Source organism: Stegodyphus dumicola, chromosome 7 (assembly GCF_044657685.1).
Source record: "Stegodyphus dumicola isolate Sdum_Otavi_A_Nest chromosome 7, ASM4465768v1".
NCBI classification, from domain to species: domain Eukaryota; kingdom Metazoa; phylum Arthropoda; class Arachnida; order Araneae; family Eresidae; genus Stegodyphus; species Stegodyphus dumicola.
The window spans coordinates 103,166,073-103,184,428 of record NC_140774.1 but is presented as its reverse complement, the minus strand read 5'-3'; the positions used below and the strand labels follow the sequence as shown (position 1 = coordinate 103,184,428).

General features: G+C 32.4%; 1 protein-coding gene across 1 annotated transcript in view; it reads right to left on the bottom strand.

The window, feature by feature from the left end:
• Window positions 1-15,880: 15,880 nt before the first annotated feature.
• The window catches only part of LOC118194967 (degenerin unc-8-like), a 194,026-nt gene continuing 191,550 nt past the window's right edge, over window positions 15,881-18,356 (bottom strand). Inside the window, exon 12 of the mRNA XM_085821410.1 lies at window positions 15,881-16,694. Within this exon, the coding sequence (XP_085677536.1) occupies window positions 16,527-16,694 (168 nt within the window). The 3' untranslated portion in view covers window positions 15,881-16,526. The remainder of the gene's footprint in view (window positions 16,695-18,356) is intronic.

Below are 18,356 nucleotides of genomic sequence, written 5' to 3'. Positions count from 1 at the left end.
TGGAAGAAATAATATCAATTTAAGAGTTATATGAAAATATTTTATTAAGTGGAAAACTTCGAGTTTGAGTATTACTTCGAATGGAATTTTGAAATTAATATTTCTAGTATTATTAGCATATTTTCCCTTTAGCGTAAAAAAGTATTTTTTTTTATAAATTTATATTACAAATTTAGTCTTTCTACACAGTACTGTTGTGTATATGACCTTAAAAAATTTCAATTTATGATACCTGAAACAATTTCGATCTCGTCAGGACTTATGCGTTTTCTCCTAAAGTCTACGTGGTTTATTAAACTATTTGAAACATTTTTCTCAACAGTTTTTGATGCAAGACTCGTATAACCATTAAAGGTTCATATTTGTTTTCTAAAACTGTTCACGTGGCCACAGACTTCGTAATCTAAAGACCTGCTTAGGATGTGAAAGGAAAAGGTTGAAATTCATGTGTCGAAAGGAGGAATTCAGGAAGATTGCTCTACCTAAAAGCAGTGAAATTTCAGTTATTGAAATATCGGTGATTCAACATTTTTGGCAAGGCAAGCAAATTACCTTTCGCCAATAACATGTATTATTAAAATTTAATATTAAATTGGCTTAGTAAATCTAATTTATTTAATTTAAAAGTCAAACATTAAAGTACGTCCAAATTTTATAGAAAGATGTTGAAGTTTCTTTCTTTTTTTTCGCTGCAGACCAGATATTATCCTAAATTCTGGATATATTCGGCATCCAAAGCTGCCTATTACTCAGTCATCAAATACAAAATAACTTGCAGTCCCCAAGATTATAGAAATAGTTAATCTTCCCCATGACATATTGAAGTCACATTTTTTGAACATCTAAAGCATACTTTTAAGAATATTATAATTTGTTTTAAGTTGCAATCTGTGTTTTTAATTGGAATGAAACAAAGCAGAAATTTTCGTCACCTTGCATTTATAATGTGCTGTAAAACAATTAAATGCTTTCTTTCAGAAATATTTTCATTAAATTGTTTACATCAAAGGATTTACATAAAATTTCTATTATTGGTAGAAAAAATACAGTAGGTAGTCGATTTTATGATCTCTGACGGAATAGTAAAAATTATTTGTAATATGTAAAATCGAATGTTTGTAAAAGAAAATGACGTTAAAAAGCAAAAACGTTTCGTGACAACACAATAATTCATGTAAACAGGTTGTTCGTAGAAAAATATATTTTTTTATAAGTATATAAAGATATTTTTTATTAAAAGTATTTTTTTTATAAATTTAAACGTAAAACGCGAATCTACCATTTCGTCAGTTACAAACAAAATATTTGATTAATATTCATTATCACTTTCAAGTGCCTATTTGCCGCCTATACAATTTTTCCTTGAAATCATATGCTTTCATGTTATTATCAGTTTATGTAACATTTTTCTGATGCAAATATGTAATTAAAAGTTTGATTTAAATATTGCAATTATATTACAACGTTACAACCTAATGAAATAAATTTCATTATTAGTGACAATTCCATGAGTGTACATATATAACTACACAAGACAAAAATTATGCAAAAACTTTCGTATTGCTTTGTAAAATATGTAAACTCATGGAAAAGGAAATTCCAACACCAAGGAGCTGTGCTAGATGAACAATATTTGGCAGGCATATTTATAAATCTGAAAGACGACGTCTGTTTAAATTTCGCGCTAAATGAATAAGTATGCGCTGGTCGCGCACTTGTGAACATGCAAATCACATTTACTTGAAATACGCAATGTAAACTTAGTGTGATTTATTTAACTCCGGAATCGGGCTTTGTAAGCAAGATTTGTCTCAAAAATGTCTAAAAAAAGGCAGCATCAGCAGGAATGCATCCACTGTGCATGCGCATTGGTAGCAGCGATCACGGTAAGATACTGTAACAAGAAGGCCGGGGTTTGCACATGTATCATCACTCAACGGGAAGGCCGCCGTACATGTTTGTGGCGCATCACAATGCATCGCAGTAGACATTCGAGCTTTTCTTGGCATCAGAGGGAAACATCAAACTGTATGAAATAGATTGCTTGAGGAATATCTTCAAGTCAGACTCCCTGTAGCAACCATACCACTAAATCCGTATCGCTGCCATCTATGGCTTCGGTGGTGTCAAGCTGGAGTTCGCTGGAGGACGGATTGGAAATCTGTTGTGCTCTCAGATGAGCCAACTAGCCAGTATGATTGTAAGTGACAACGAATGCAATACAGATGGACCCGGTATCGAATTCCGAAGACGGATTGGGTATTTGTAAGTGTATAGTATCCATGCAGCAAGGGACCACTCAAAATACGCAGAGAATAGAAAGTCCTCTCGAGAGCTTGGTGATAGAGGAAGAAAGGTGGGAGACCCTCGGACCTCGGAGACCCAAATAGCTTAGATTAATCTTCTCGATATTAACATAAATTATTTAAATATGGCAACACACGAATCCTTATCAATTTGTTAGGAAACTTCTAAGCCGTAGATAATAATATTTTACTGAGAATGAACATATCACTCGATTATTTTTGCCGCGCTTAAACATTGACACATTTAGAAACTTAGCACGCGTAAATCAGCTAACTGATTGGAGGTACCAATATATATGCAATTTATAAATTCTTGTTAAGAATGAATGCATGTCAGTTACAGATACCATCTTCAGTGATACCGAGAAGGATAGAGCAACCCATTCTCTTCGTGACATGCACACAATTTGGTACTTAACTAAAGATTAAGAATCCGAAACCATAGTCGAATAATACGCCACAGGACCCAGCGAGATCTAAATTACCAAAATTCCACGCCAGGTAAGAGTTTCTTGCACAGAACCATATGAAACAGATGCCGTTCACATATGAAACACGTATGGTAAACAGCATTTTTTAAAAGTTGCAGAAGATCGTTCTTCTATGCTGTTAATGGAGTTATCAAATGACCAAAGCACAGTTTCTTGTTCAATAAGCATGAATCCTTTTGTCAGGTTAATAATTACTCCGGATATAAAATTACAGCAAGTAATGCCAAAGACTACTCGATTATGACAAAAAAGTTTGAATTCTCCTTCCATGTCAAACCACAGAAAACAGAGGTGCTCTCTGTTTATTGATCTGTTATACACGTAATACACGCTGTCCGAATGTCAAATATGACGCCTAGTTATCTGATATTGGTTGCACTATTTTCCTTCGAAACATGTCAAGAAGGAAGATGATGTCCATGTATAGAAAGTTCAGTGTCTAAAATTACTTCAATTATGCCTTTGTTTACCCATTTTGCAAATGCGTTTTGATATTCTACAAGGCAACTATTCTTTTCCAGCCTTTGGTAGGTGGATTCAGTCCTTTAAAGCCAATTTATAATTATCGGTTAAAGGTTGGTGAACCTCTTTGCATTGCATATGAATCTTCTCTAATAACCCATCTTAAAAATGCTGCACCTTTATATGCACTGTTTTTTAATATGCCTATAATCTCTAACTTCAATAAAGTTTAAAGTTTTTTTATCGGTGATATGTAGTGAAACTTTATGATTTTGCAAATTTCTGTAACTATTTACATTAATTTAATTGTATTGTTATTTTTACGCATTATTGAAAAATGTTGGTTTATTTTATTCAGATATTTATTTGTCGCTTTGGGGAGACAATTTTAGATTTTATTTTGTGAACTGAATTTGTAGGCAAATTCTTTCTATGTAAGTGCTTATGTCTTGTATAGAATTATAAAACTATCATAGCAGAATTAAAATGTTTAAATTGGGAAAATATTTCAACATCGTTTTTTCTTTATGGACTGTATGTCCTGTGCAATGCAATCTCCAAGACGAGGTTTTATGAATACGCACTTGACGGGCAATGACGAAATTTGCGAATTTCTTGCCAACTCGGCTATTTTTGGAAAATTTCGAAAACACATTTTCGAAGCCCTATAACAGATTTTTCTCTTTCCTTCCACAAACTCACACTTCACTATATAATCACAGCTTCGAGAGCTCGGGTAGAAGCTTTGAGACTGTAGCGGTTGTAAGAGAGTTAGGTCAATTACAATTCAACATTTTCTCTGGTGCTTTGGGAACTGACAATATTTCTCGCTTTTGGGAACTGACAATATTTCTCGGGTGCTAAGGAAGAATTGTTTAAAGTTCGCATTCTTTCTTTTAAAATTGAAATGTTGTTGAACTCCAATCCAACGATCAATGATTTTGTATAAGAAATAGGCACTTATATGCAAAACATATAGCCACAAATTCAATTATATACAAAATAAACTCTAGAATTATAACAATGAAACGGAAAATTAAATAAAAAACTAAATGAAACAATGCACAATATTTAAACAATACATAAAAACAATTATTCTGGCTTGAAAAGACACTTTTCTCTGACTCTAAATTGCGACGCGAAAATCAGTAGAAGTGCGTTGATTTAGAAAATGCTAAGTGGCGAATAGTCCGAACTTTGGAACTTTCTTTCTATTTGTTTGATGTAGCTTGAATGTTGCGGGTGAGATGCTAAATAGGTTCTAGATTAGATTAATTCGTTTTGGTATTCCAATAAATTCTCGCTTAAACTAGATTGAATGTTGGTTTAGTTAGAAATGCCTCTGAGAGATACGCCGCACGATTACTGTCTATTGTACAACTACAATTAAATCAAATAAATTTAAATGTTCACAGAAGTTTACAACATCATTTGCATTTCTTTTATTCTTACTTCTGAGAACATTATCCCATTAATGTCCACCCTAATTAACTACCTTGGTATTTAACTATCTTTTCTTCTCTTTGAAAATCAAAACGATTTCCTGCAACATCTCATCCAATCAATATTTTAAGAGGACCTGCATTCCTTTACATATCACTCATAATAATGTTACAGATATCAAATTCTCGAATGAGTTGTCCATAGGTAGTCCAAGGTTCATCCTCCAAAACTGTGTTTTGTCTTCATACTTCCAGATAGCAAATATATTTGCATCAAACTACCTAAATGAATCCCTTGATGTTTATATCTTGATGAGATTTTTTATCACGCTAAATTAAGAGTGATGTACACATTCTTCTTTGGCTTTAATATGGCACAAATATGAGTTATAAACCTTTAATATGGCTTACAACTCCCATTAAAGCTTTAAAATTTTAAAATGCATGATTTGTGATATCCCGTATCAATTAACACACGAATCTGATATTTCGTGACCTATTAATTTACTAATAGTGCTGAAGGTAAACTTCAAGAGTGGGAAACGAGTTTGTATGAGACATGCCATTTTACTTTAAAAATTCTTTTGTCGAATCGGTGGACTTTTTTTTTACTAAATTGAATTATTTTTCTTTTATTATTATTTGTTCTGCGCTGTTCTGTCCATACTGTAAGAAAGTACTTCTTTGAGCAAATCATACATTTCATTGAAACTTATAGTTCTTTGCGTTGCGCCCTGAATTTATTTTCCCTGCGCCTTCGGTCCTACTGCGGTACCGAAGGACCCAGATTTAATCCCGGAGAATGCATGAATGTTTGTAAATCTTTGCAGTATGGGGGCACTCTAAATATATGCGAAGCCGAAAGTCCTCTCGTGTGGTTTGGTGGTAGGGAGAGGGGTAGGAGACCCTCAGACTCTCCCTCAAAATAGGGGTGGAAGAAATCCAAACCTTGAGGCTCTGGCAACTACTATTCTTTCATGAAATTCATGGACAAAACAGCAACAGAGCTTTTATCAAATATTATTTTCTTCTTTTGTGTTATCGACATAGTTTTATCTTTGAACAATCATTACAGTTTCGTTTACTATTATTAAATAAGCAGGCAATACTTATTTGCTTTATCGAAGAATAATTCAGTAATTGTAACAAGTCGTTTATTTATTTTAGAGTCCGCTTCCTTATTTTTATTTAAATGATTAACTCACCAATTGAAACCTGTTATTGCCGTTGGCACTCGTGACTCAATTTCAACTTCATTTTAAATAAATTTCAATAAATTAGTAAGACTCTTTTGATAATTTACCATTTTGTATCACTGATAGACTCTTAAATAATTTCCCTGATATACAAGAAAACTGAACAGAATGACAATGCGCGGTTTTGTTACTATCTAAAGCCTCTAACACCCTCAAGTGCAATTATAACTTTATATATAATGACACTCGAAAAGAAGAATTTTGTAAACTATTTTGAACATCAAGAAACAAAACTCTCTGATATAAGATTTGACTAATTAATCCCCACTACATTAAGGTTTCTCCTATTTTGGGGTAATTTCCTGCCATTTATTACTTTCCTATCAGATTCGCAAAACCAATATTATCATTTTATGAATCCTCTTAAAGACTCAAAGTGGTTACCATTTTCTAATTTTTTTTGTAAAATATTTAAAACTCTATGGGCAAGTGAAAACTAGTTTCTACAAAATTATTTGCCAATCAGAAGAACATTTTACAGTAACGATGTCTGTTTCTTTATTTTTGTTGTCTAGAATTCTTTCAACCTTAAAATAATTATTAAGTATTGGTCAGTAGACTTATCTTCCATTTCTTATTCTGTTTTATGGGCTTCTAAGATAAAATCTATTATTTGTCTATGCAAGATTTTCGGTTCATCAAACGTTACCTTTAAAATTTAAAATTTAGTTTCTGATTGTATCGATATCTCCTTTCTGAATATTAATATAGGTATTTACAAATAAAAGAACTACTTGCTTCTTTTCGCAATTTAGATATCTTTTCTATGTTCACAAATGCTTTATTCGTGGACTCTAAAAATCTTGTAAAAGATAAAACATCAATAACATGTACAAAGTCACCTAAAATTTGTAGTAGTATTTAAATTAAAAGAAGTGCAAGACAAAACAATCGGAAAAGACTCTCTGAATTTCTAAAAGAATTTCGACAAAATAAATTTGACAAAGGACATAAAACCACAAAGTATATAAAGCGTATTCGACAAAGTATATAAAACGCTCGAATACTGAAAATAGTATTTCACAATAAAGTTTCATTTTATTTTTACTTTAGTTTCTGTCTAGCCATTTCTATTTATTTGGTGAACCTGTTCTGTCCTTTTTACGGAATTCTTTCATTTATATTACCATCTGCAACTCATTAATAAATGGCTGTATAACAAAATCTTCGATGCAGCTTTTTACGTGGGAGAGGAATCGTGAGAAATTCAAAATAGATTTTATGTGTAAATTACATATAATAAAATGTATAGAGTTTCATTTGTCAATTTTGGTAATCAAAACTTTTATTAATATTTTAGTATTGTTCTAAATTTATACTTCTTGTTATTTATGTAATTAGTTTAATTAATAAATAGTAATACTTATCATTTTTTTGGATTCGATTTCCGTAAAAATTTGTGTCTATTTCACTGTATTTTACACGTAATTCTGTCTTTGTATTTTACGGGTAATACTTTTTTACTTAAATGTTTATATTTATTTTTATTATGGTTTTAGTTTATATGCAAATAACCATTGGAAAAGTGTTAATAATGCTAATGGAAAGAATAAAAATGTTTCGAATCCATGTAAAATCGATGAGCACTAGTAGTCCTGATTTTGATTCCAGGCGAATGGGCTGGCTGCATTGGCGTTTTCGTTGTTTTCCCCCATTTGTAACATGTATACAAGCCAGTTTACCTTAGAAAGACCTACGACGAAGGACCTAGACGAAGGCATCCCTTCCCTTAGATAGAAAAACCTTAGTATGCTTTGCCATAATAAACTAAACCAAATCACATCACAAAAGATTCTTGAATGTTTCTAATCCTTCATATGAATAAAAAAAGGAAAAGACACTTTTATTTAATACGCAAAGGGTTTAGGGATTTAATATAAGCATATAAAGGAATGAAACTTTTAAAACTGCACAGATTTTTATTGAAAAGATACAAATGAAATTTAGTAAATAAACTATGTATCAAAAATTGTTCATTTTGTTCTGGTTCTTTCATGTAAAATTTTTTTTTTAGAATATTCCCACACCAAGGCAAATGTATTGGGAGACGTATTATTTCAAAGTTTAATGTAGATGAACACATAATATGCAAAGCTGGATTTTCTCCACAATGCTAAGAAGACACAAAAATTAGTTTATTTTAAGAGTTCATATAAACGCTAAACACGGACACTTTAAGGACAATCTCGAAAACACCAGAAACCTTTTATGGATGTTTTTATTTAAGAAACCTATTAGCATTTGCACTAATTCTTGCTCCAGCCTACCTTTGCTTTCAGTTAGTTAAATATGGCATTTAATGTACTCAGTAGTACTTCTGGGGTTGCTGTTAACGGTGGTGTGATGACGAACTCTTTAAAGTGTTCTTTCTTTAATCAATGCCATTGCTAGATAAAGTAACTTTTTGTAAAGTTTTGAGCTAAAGCGTATAAAGGATTTTTTAAGTTATTTAAAAACTGAAGTGAGAAAAGAAAACGTGAAGATCAGAGTCCTCGAATGTCAAATCTTTTACAAGATTTACAAGGATTCGTGTACTGAATTATGTCATCTTCAGTAAACAGCATGAGTGTGATAATTAAAGGTTACTCGATCTTAGTGATCACTTTTATAGCCAAATTTTGGAAACATTTAGTCAATTTATTAACATTATGGAATTGGAATTTCTAAACATTATGGAATTTTTACAGACGCCTTTCATAAATGTCATATACAGTTTCTTCTTTTCTAAATGTGATAGACGTATTACAAGTGATAGCGGTTTAAATTAATTTACAAATTGTAAATATTTAAAAATTTTAGGTTTGCAATGGTTATTGGAATTTTTATTCTTTTGTTCCCAATGTTTGTGCAAGATTTATGGAGTTCAGGAATTTAGAGTAGGTTCCAAAGGAAGAAGGATAAGTAGATAGATGTTATATGCAGCAGATTTGGATAGAAGCTAGAGAATTCTTTTTATCAGGTTGTGTATTGCGAAGGTCACCGCAAAGGAAGTTTTTAATGTTTTTCTTGAGAAGAATCAATGGAGAAGTATTTTTGCTTTTCCTGATAATTAAACTGGTGGAGCTCAAATTTGTTTCTTGTGTGAAGTAAAAGTTTCAATTTTACAACACGTGCAGCGTAAACTACAGAGAATTCCTTTAACTTTGACTTAAATATTTTTTTCAGGAAGATAAGATTTTTTTTCGGTAGTCTTTTGTAAATAGTGAAAATTAGGCGCTATTAAAGTTGACGAATCTAGGTTACTTCGGGGTTTGCAAAGGTAAAGAGCGCCCAGATTTTGCTCTATACCCAAAATGTAGAGCAAGAAGAGAAAGAATAGAGCCCTCCTTTAGGTGCTGTGGTCTCCTGCCTCTCATGCCGAAAGCAACACACAGGGTGCCGAAATGCCAGCTTTTCTATTCATCATTCATAACTGGGACAGAAAGTCCAAACAAAACTTGTTTAACGAGGACTTTTCGATCAACTTCGTTCAGAAATTAAAATTTTTATACTGAGGTCATTTTTGGAGATCTAGGAAGTACTGATTCTGGAATACTATTATAAAATGTTCGAGATACAATAGTTTTTTTATTTATCATTTTCTGATATATCCATTCCATATCATTTTATCACTTCAAAATGCAGCAATTAATAATCGTGTTTCGGCTACACTGTCCTAGAGCCCATATCAACGGTAATCTCCACAACCAGGGGTCTGGACATCTTTATAATGAAAAGGTGAGTCTCTTAAGGACAGTATGGATTGGTACTAAAAAGATGGATCTGAAAGTTTTATCGTGAGAAGCGGTGACTTAGATGATTATAGGACTGGTGTTAAGAACTTGTATCTGGAACTTTATCATGAGAAAATGGATCTTATAATGAACAGCCAATAAAGTATGATTAAATGTGCAGTCAGAATGAGGATTCCAAATGAAACATTTAGTATTGTATTTGTAGAGAAAAACATTTTCAGTTATTATTGCTTCTAAGAATAGTGATACTAAAAGATTACTGCGTCTGAACTATAGTTTTGTTGGTATCAGTTTAAATTATAATTGATATATTTTTAAAATAGGTTTGGTTTGGTTTGGTTTATTAGATTACGGCAAAGCACTCGAGGGCTATCTGCCTTAATGGAGGGATGCCTTCGAGGAGGACTTTTTAAGGGAAACTGGCTCGTATACACGTTACATATGGGAAAAACCACGAAAACACCCATGCAGCCAGCCCGTTCGTGGGATTCGAACTACCAGTGTTCAGCAACGTTACCGCTCGGCCGCTGGTAGGCCCGTTTAAAATAGGAATGCACATGATATAACAATGAAAATGTAACTGTAAATATTTCAGAAAATCTAAGAAAATGTTTAATTCCAGATTATATATAATAAACATTTTGTTATGTGGTAAATTTTGTATTTAAATTCTTTGTGGTCTGTTAAGTTTGAAATATGAACCCGGAAAAATTTCTTTGATAACGATGTCGTATTGCGTCTTGCATGTAAACATGATAACGTTTTAAAGTTTAGCATTATGGATGCTTAAATATGCTTTTTAAAATTTTTATATAATTCTTGAATCGTACACATATAGCATAAACGTAGGAGTATTCTGAAGCACATTTCTATATTTCGATTATTTCTTTCTCCTTAAATCATCTCATAATGTAACTTATACGGACAGAAACAAAGTATGCACCGACTACTGTCAATAAAAGCAACCAAGGGGTTTCACGTTTTTAGTTTTGCTCTGTATAAGAGAGAAGAACGGAATTCCATAAAATTTTTCAATTTCAGGGACTCAAAATATTGCATTAGCCAGAAGACTTTCCGCTCCAACTAATCCTTGGGAAGAAGAACTTCTCAATTATTTAGATACGAGAAGAAAAATTATTCATAGTCTTCTCGTCCTTAACTTTAAGTTTTCTTAACATTTCAAATAATAAGAACATTTTGCATTACAACATTATACATATATACAAATTCTTTACTTATTCTGAGTTCCTAAAATGCAGCAATGCGTGTAAACTATGAAGAAATCCATTCAACCATACTTCATAAGATTACTTTTAATGGCTTAGATTCAAAGCGGATTTCATACGCTTTAGGAAAGCCAACCTTTCTTTTCGATGCACTTGCTATTGACGTTGTTTCTAAAGCTAACAGAAAAGTAACCTTCAACGCTAGGAACGTGAGCTCCTAATTTTGATTTTATAACGGATTTATGTTTATAAATTTATTTTAAACTTAATATAATTTTCAAAGAAAGATTTTTAATACTTGGGTTGATTTTCGGTTACCGAACGAATATTACTCTTGCGTTACAATGGAGAATCATATTAAAATTTTTCTAATCTCTTTTCTCCAGAGTTATTTATTTATTTGAAGATACATATGTTAGCAAGGAAATGTGAAAAGGGAGCAGTCTATAAGTTGCCTAAGCATTCTGTATTATACATATAGCTTTTAGGAAAAGTCTGAACTGTCTTTTTATTTTATTTCAACGTTTTATGTGATTTTCCTAAGCATTATAGAAAAACAAAACAAAACCAAAAAAAAAAAAAAAAATGATATCAGGAAAATATAAAAAAGTCATTTATTGAAAAGTTGCATGTAAACATATAAGAAGTACAAAGGATAAAATACGGATTTTTTCTGCAGAAACAGAAGGAAAAAAAAAATCTAGTGCTTAACTATTTGCCGCTGCAAAGTAGACTGAAATGGTTTTTTAAATTTCAGTTAAGTTTCTATGTGAAAGTGCTTCAAATTTCGGCACTTGTGAGTGTATCACATGAATTCTACGTTGTTACTAGTAGATTGAACGGAAACAACCAATGGTTGAACCATTTAGTCGTCAGAGACGTTTCCTAGTTCTAGAGAAGTTTTCAGGACAAAAAGTGAAATTTTTGATCTGACGCAGAGTTGGTTCAAAATTCCGTAAATTTTAAATTCTGCAAAAACCACCGTCTACGAAGCTCATAACAACCGCCAGCAGATTGTGTGGGTCACTGCTTCCCTGTCGGGCTTAGGAAGTTGCATAGCTTAGGTACAGGAAGATAATTTTTATCGGATTTCATTTTAAATTTTCGGCTCATATTTTCAAATTCTATTTCGATTGGATTTTACATCCGAAAGTGTTCTCAGTCTGGAAGTAAAGTATGTATAAAATATCGACAACACAGTTTCATAATTTACTTTTGTACTTTTTTTACTTTCCTTTCTACAGGCGAGATGTCTGGTTTCTTTCGAATAGACGCAGCTGTTTAAAGAGCCATAAACGTTTTTATAGACATGTACTCAGCATCAGTTTTGATTCTTCCGTTACGAGTTACAGTTTTGTCCATGTTTTGTACAATGGACTCTTTCTTTTGGATAGGATAATCCGGTTCCTATATTTTTGTTTGAGACTTTTCTATTATTTCTATCAGTTGCTTCTCAGTCTGCGTGTTTTTTGAAGCATGTTGGAATCAGGAAGATGTTTTGAGCCCAATTTGGTTTAGCTTCCAAAGCAAACTTCATACGGTGTTCTTTTAATCCTGGGATGAAATGACGTGGTTTTTATGAGTTCAATGAAACATAGTCACTCATTCCATAGGTATATTCTCTCATCTTGTATTTACATACCTAGCTTGTTTTCAATCACCAGATTTACTATTTTTCGACAATTTCTCGGCTTGTTGAGTAGCGATTCTTGCAATGGATGATCTTCAAAATCAGATAGTATTTCTGTAGACCCTTTATTAGCGAATTTCCTGTTACTGAGAGGTTGTGGAATCGATGTTTCTGCAAGCAGTGTAAATGTATCCAGAAGGCTATATGCCACGTCACTGTCTTTTACATCAGACCCTTGAGAAATACAAGCTAAATGAGATGATCTTGAAATACAATTATAATCTTATATGCCATATCAGAAGTTAATTGAAATGTGATGAAATGTACCTGACAATGAAAACTATAACTGAAACATTCACAGGATTTACCTTTATTTTAAACACATTTATTTTTTCCTGCAAGTTTCACAAATTTGAATGAGCTACTGAATGCCGTGTGAAATAATGCTTTTGTATTCGCAGAAGATTTCTTTCAACCTTATGTTACGCCCGTCATGGCCATCAAACACAAAGACAACAGCAAATTTTTAAATATGATTCATGATGAGCATTAGACAACTCAGAATAATGTCTGGTGTAAAGTTGAATTTTACCTAACACATGCTGTAGCAGAATAATCAGTTTAGTATTACATTTTACGATCAAATAAAATTATAGTAGTTAGCTCTCCAAAGTCACGCTGTTTCTTCTTAGTAGCCGTCTTTATATTTTAACATCGGTCAGTAAAATTTATAAAACAGTTTCGATTTCAATAAAGACGCAATATTGAGCAGCATTGGCTAGAACCTTAGATAGTCTTCGCATAAATATCGCTGCATGTCAACATGTCGTATTTGCTTCCGTAATGTAAACAATGTAGCTTGTTCAGCCTCGTAGCTTGTTTAGCCAAATTCAGCCAACTCAAATTCCGCTTTCCACATCACCTAATAAATCCAACATTTATGTTTAATATTCAGACGTGCATTGTCTTGCAATATTAAAATCACTACTCGAGTAATTTATACGTCGTTGATAAACTTTCCAGTATTCTGTAAAATATCTAAATTCCGCTTTCCAACTCAAATTCTGCTTTCCACATCAACTAATAAATCCAGCATTTATGTTTAATATTCAGACGTGCATTGTCTTGCAATATTAAAATCACTACTCGAGTAATTTATACGTCGTTGATAAACTTTCCAGTATTCTGTAAAATACCTAAATAATGCGACAAAAGCGTTTCATATTTTAATGTCGAATTCCGGCACTGTAGTCGTATACAGAATGTTTAATTTCACATTTCGCTACTAATATGTGCACCGAATATGATTATTTCAGATAATTTTATTTTATTTTACTCACATTTAAATGTTCGAAACATTTCTATAGTACATATATTCAATGTTATGGAAAGTTAAAATTATTCTACAATTTATATACTTTAAATTATATTAATTTACATCCTCAGGCAGAAAATCGTTGCAATTGCATAAAAAAGATTGTCCAAAGTATACTGCTGACCATTAAAATTGCTACACCACGAAGACGGCAAGCAAGAAACGTCAAATATTCATGAAAGTTACTTCAGACGGAAATATGCAAATAATTAGCATTCAAGCGCATGGCAAAAAGCAGGTATGAGTAAGATGATCTACACTGTGGATTTCTTATTTGGAACTGGATTTGAACGTTGGTTGTTTGTGTATAGATCATGTTATGCAACGTGTATGAAGGATAAACTCCTATCAACATGTGTTGGAATTCGATCGCGGCAGAATCGTGAAATATTGGAGCTATGGTTTATCGTTCCGCGACATTACTGCTCATGTTGGCCGGCTTTCGATTACTTTTAGGTGAATATAGAATCGATGGATCCAGAAGGGTCATACTCACAGCCAAATTTGGACTTGATAATTCCCTAAACTATTTGAGATATAGAGCCTTTTATAAGTCTGTTTTAATATATTTTAATACTATTTGGATTATATTTTAATTTTTGGCGGCCCCCCCCCAAGAGAGTTGCGGCCCTAAGCTACAGCTTGTGTAGCTTATACTTAAATCCCGCTCTGGTAATACGTGTAGGAATTCAGTGGCCTGAGCTTCTAACGCTTGAGAGGATTTAATCAACTATAAATAAATTTAATTATATCCTCCTCCCATTACAGTGTATACGTACAATAAATAAGATTTTGCGTTTTTTCGCTTCGTTTTGGTTTTCGTTTTGGTAATGGATAGTATATCAGATGATCCATTTGAATGTCAGACTTATACCGCTGAAATTGTAATTAGATAATTTTGCTGCAGTTGATTTGTTGAAACTCTATCAGCATGATATATTATTATATGCAGAATGCAGATGTTATTAGAATCACCTGAAGATTATCACTCGTGTAGAGACTTACTTGATTCAGGAAATTAGTCTAGTTTCTTTTCAAAATAACGGCATAAACAGATTAAACTTATCTAATAAATGTTAGTACATTTATTTAGGTCTGGGATCATGACAACTTTCGCAAATGAGTTTTTTCCCCCGCAACTGTTAGCAAGAGAGTAGTTTACAAAATACATCTTTGTAATTGATAGAATTATATAATAATTTTCCTATTTTGCATTTGAGTTTATTGAACAATATAATGATCTAATTTTGGCAGATTAAAAAAAAAAAACTATAGCAATGGGCTTATCGATACACACTTGGAGCAGAGATTTTTTTTATCACGTATTAGAGGGGAAAACTATAAAATAACGGAGGTGGCAAACAAAAAGACTCTTGTTCTAAATTGTTGAGTATTAAGAGTAGGACTAAACGCATGATGTTGAAAATACTGAAGTAACAAAAATAAGCCTAAATTTGATTTCTGCGAATAGTAGGCAACTGGTGACTGGGACCTTACTTTTCGGACATAGCTTTTGGGAATGCCTTTATATACCTACGTTTAATCTGCATAAAAAATCAGAGAAAAACGTCTGAGGATGACTTTAGTTTTAGGAGATGCAAAAGTTTCAGGTTATGCAAGTACAGCATAATCAAGTTTTCATTCATTACCGTTTGAAAGAGATCAAACACATGGAAAGAATGCTTTATAAAAAAATTTATTGATTCCAAATTTATTGATTTTATTGATTTAGCATGTCGTTTTGAAGAAATATAGTACGAAAACTAGCATTTCTTTATGAAGTTTTAACTAAAATATCAGTAGGACTCCTTAAATGCCCTTTTCATAGATAGCCTCAAAGCTGAAGAAAAATTGTTTACAGTTTTACGTTACAGAATTCATAAAGTTGCACTTTGTTCTTACCTGAAGAAAATATTTAGTTAGATTTGAGTGCATTTTAAGGCGTATACACACTGATAAAAAGTCCTAATGTAAACCTTTATTGCATTATTCATGTATTATTTTATCATTTTAATGAACATCTAGTTAACAAATAATGTTTGGTACATTCTTCTAAGAGTTAACTATGTTTCAACAATTGTGATATCGTTATGGGGAAGACAACCTAACAAATTTACATGCGCATTAAAAGCCAGAGTCAAGCAAGTATTAACAAAAATGTGACTACTTCATTGACAAAGTATGACTGACAGATGCAATCATTTCTAACAGTGCTATATCATACCCGAGGGCTTTTAAGTTTTCCATTTATAAAATAATTCACTTTCAAGTTAGGATTATTGTATTCTTAAATAATTCCCAAGGGAATTGTAAAAACATGTTAAACGCTTTTATATTAAACTACAACTGCTTGTTTTTCCTCATAACGCTTAGCTTTCAAATAAGAAATACAAACGAAGTAATCTTGAAAACGTTCACAATCCAAATTCAGTTTTCTTGATGGAAAGACGTTATTTTTAAAAATGGACAAAAACTAGAAATCCCACTGAAGGTTGAACTTTTTCTTCTCTTCAAAGCATATATTTTCTACATTTACAGGAACAGGAGTTTAGCAAATAACGAAGCAGAGATAAATCATGCAGATAATTTTCCTTATATGTTTCCTCAGAATGTCCGTACGATAATTTTATCCCTTATTTTTGCTGTTCCTCTTTGAGTAATACATCGAGTCATCATTTCAGCTAAGAATTCTGTAATTTCTAATAAAGTTACTATAGACAAGCCAAGGAACAAGCCCATATTTCCTCCGATGTTTGCTATCAATGATTCCCACTGAAAAGAGAATAAACCATGTAAATATAAGGTAAAATATATAGTTTTCTTCAAGTTAAATAAAAGTTACAAGAAATATTAAGGTTAGATTATTTGTGTATTGCAAAGCACAGGAGGACTACCTGTCTAAGTGTAAGGAATTCTTCGTGGAGGACGTTATAAGGGAAGCTGAATTGTATTCATGTTACACATGGGAAAATAATGCAAACCAACCTTGCAGCCGGCACTTTTTCCTGGATTCGAAATAATGATGAACTACCACTGTAAAGCACTCTTTAACCGCTCATCCACTGGCGAGCGTCACCATTCCTACCTTAAAATGTTAATCAGTAATCTTTTCAATTATAAATCATGTAAGGTTACTACTATTTTACATAACTAGACATTTTATGATTTAGATCATAATGTCACTTCGCCTTTCCGGTTCCCTGCCAGAAAGCAAATTTAGTGCGAAAATATTTAATTTGAGGTGTTTGGATAATAAGATAGAGCCTCTTTCTGCCTCTCGACGTCACGTTAGTAGATTTCATCAGCTCAGATAAGATTGCATTTATTCGGTTTTGCGTTAGTGTTGCTGATATTTAAATTTCTGAGCCAACTTAGATTAAATTGTGTAGTCTTTTCACTTCTAGGCAGAGTTTTAATTTTTAAATTTGACTGTTACCTTTGAGTTACATTGCCATGGGTGGTGGCTGATCCTTTCAAGCACGAGAAGTGCGTTCAATAATTCGCTCGAAGTCTGTTAGGAGTTTGGATTTATATACAAAAGAACGTTAGACTCTTAAGTATAAGCAAACTACAGAACTTGCCATTATAATGGATATAGATATGAATCGTGGATATGGATAATGCAGGATATTCTATGTACATTAAAATCAGGTTACTGTATTCCACAACATAATACATGAAATGAGTAGTTATTTAATATAGTAACAGAAGAAAATTATTTTATAAAACAAAGATATCTATATTTTGAATAATATATTGATTTTTGCAATTGTTTTATTCCGGTTATATGAAAAAATGAACTGCTGGATTTAATCTCCTGCTTTCCCCTACGCAATCAAAAACGTGGTGCCTTTGTCTAGCTGATGAGCACTTTGAAATGTATGTATTAAAACAATAAGGGGAGTGTGTTAAGCAAAACAATATACAGGAACATAATGATATAGATATCTTACATTACACTGGGGAACGATCTGTTAACACAATTTCTTTTGAGTTCTATTTTTAACCTGCTTTAGAATTAGATAGGCTGATTTCAAAACGTAGTTATTTTCTTCCACTACAACAAGTTTTTTTCTCCACACGGTATGTGAATGTGATCACTCCCTTTGCATCGAGCGTGGATCATAGGAAGTACTACTGCTATAATGAAATAAACACTTCGACTGAAGGCGGTAAAACAGTGTGTTGAGAGTTAAGGAATATAAATGAAGGGAACACGTTCTAAATTTCCATTTGGTATGCTTACGTTTTGAAGAGAGCCTAAAGATTGCTCAAGTAATTGTTAGGTTTGGATAGCGAAAACGTCAGGATATAATAAGAAAAATAAAAATGAAAAATAGAGTATCCTAGTTTGCCATCAGCTATACGCCCAGTATCTCACTCAGCTGAACACCCAGCGCCACAGGAGGACTACCTGTCTAAGTGTCTGCCTTT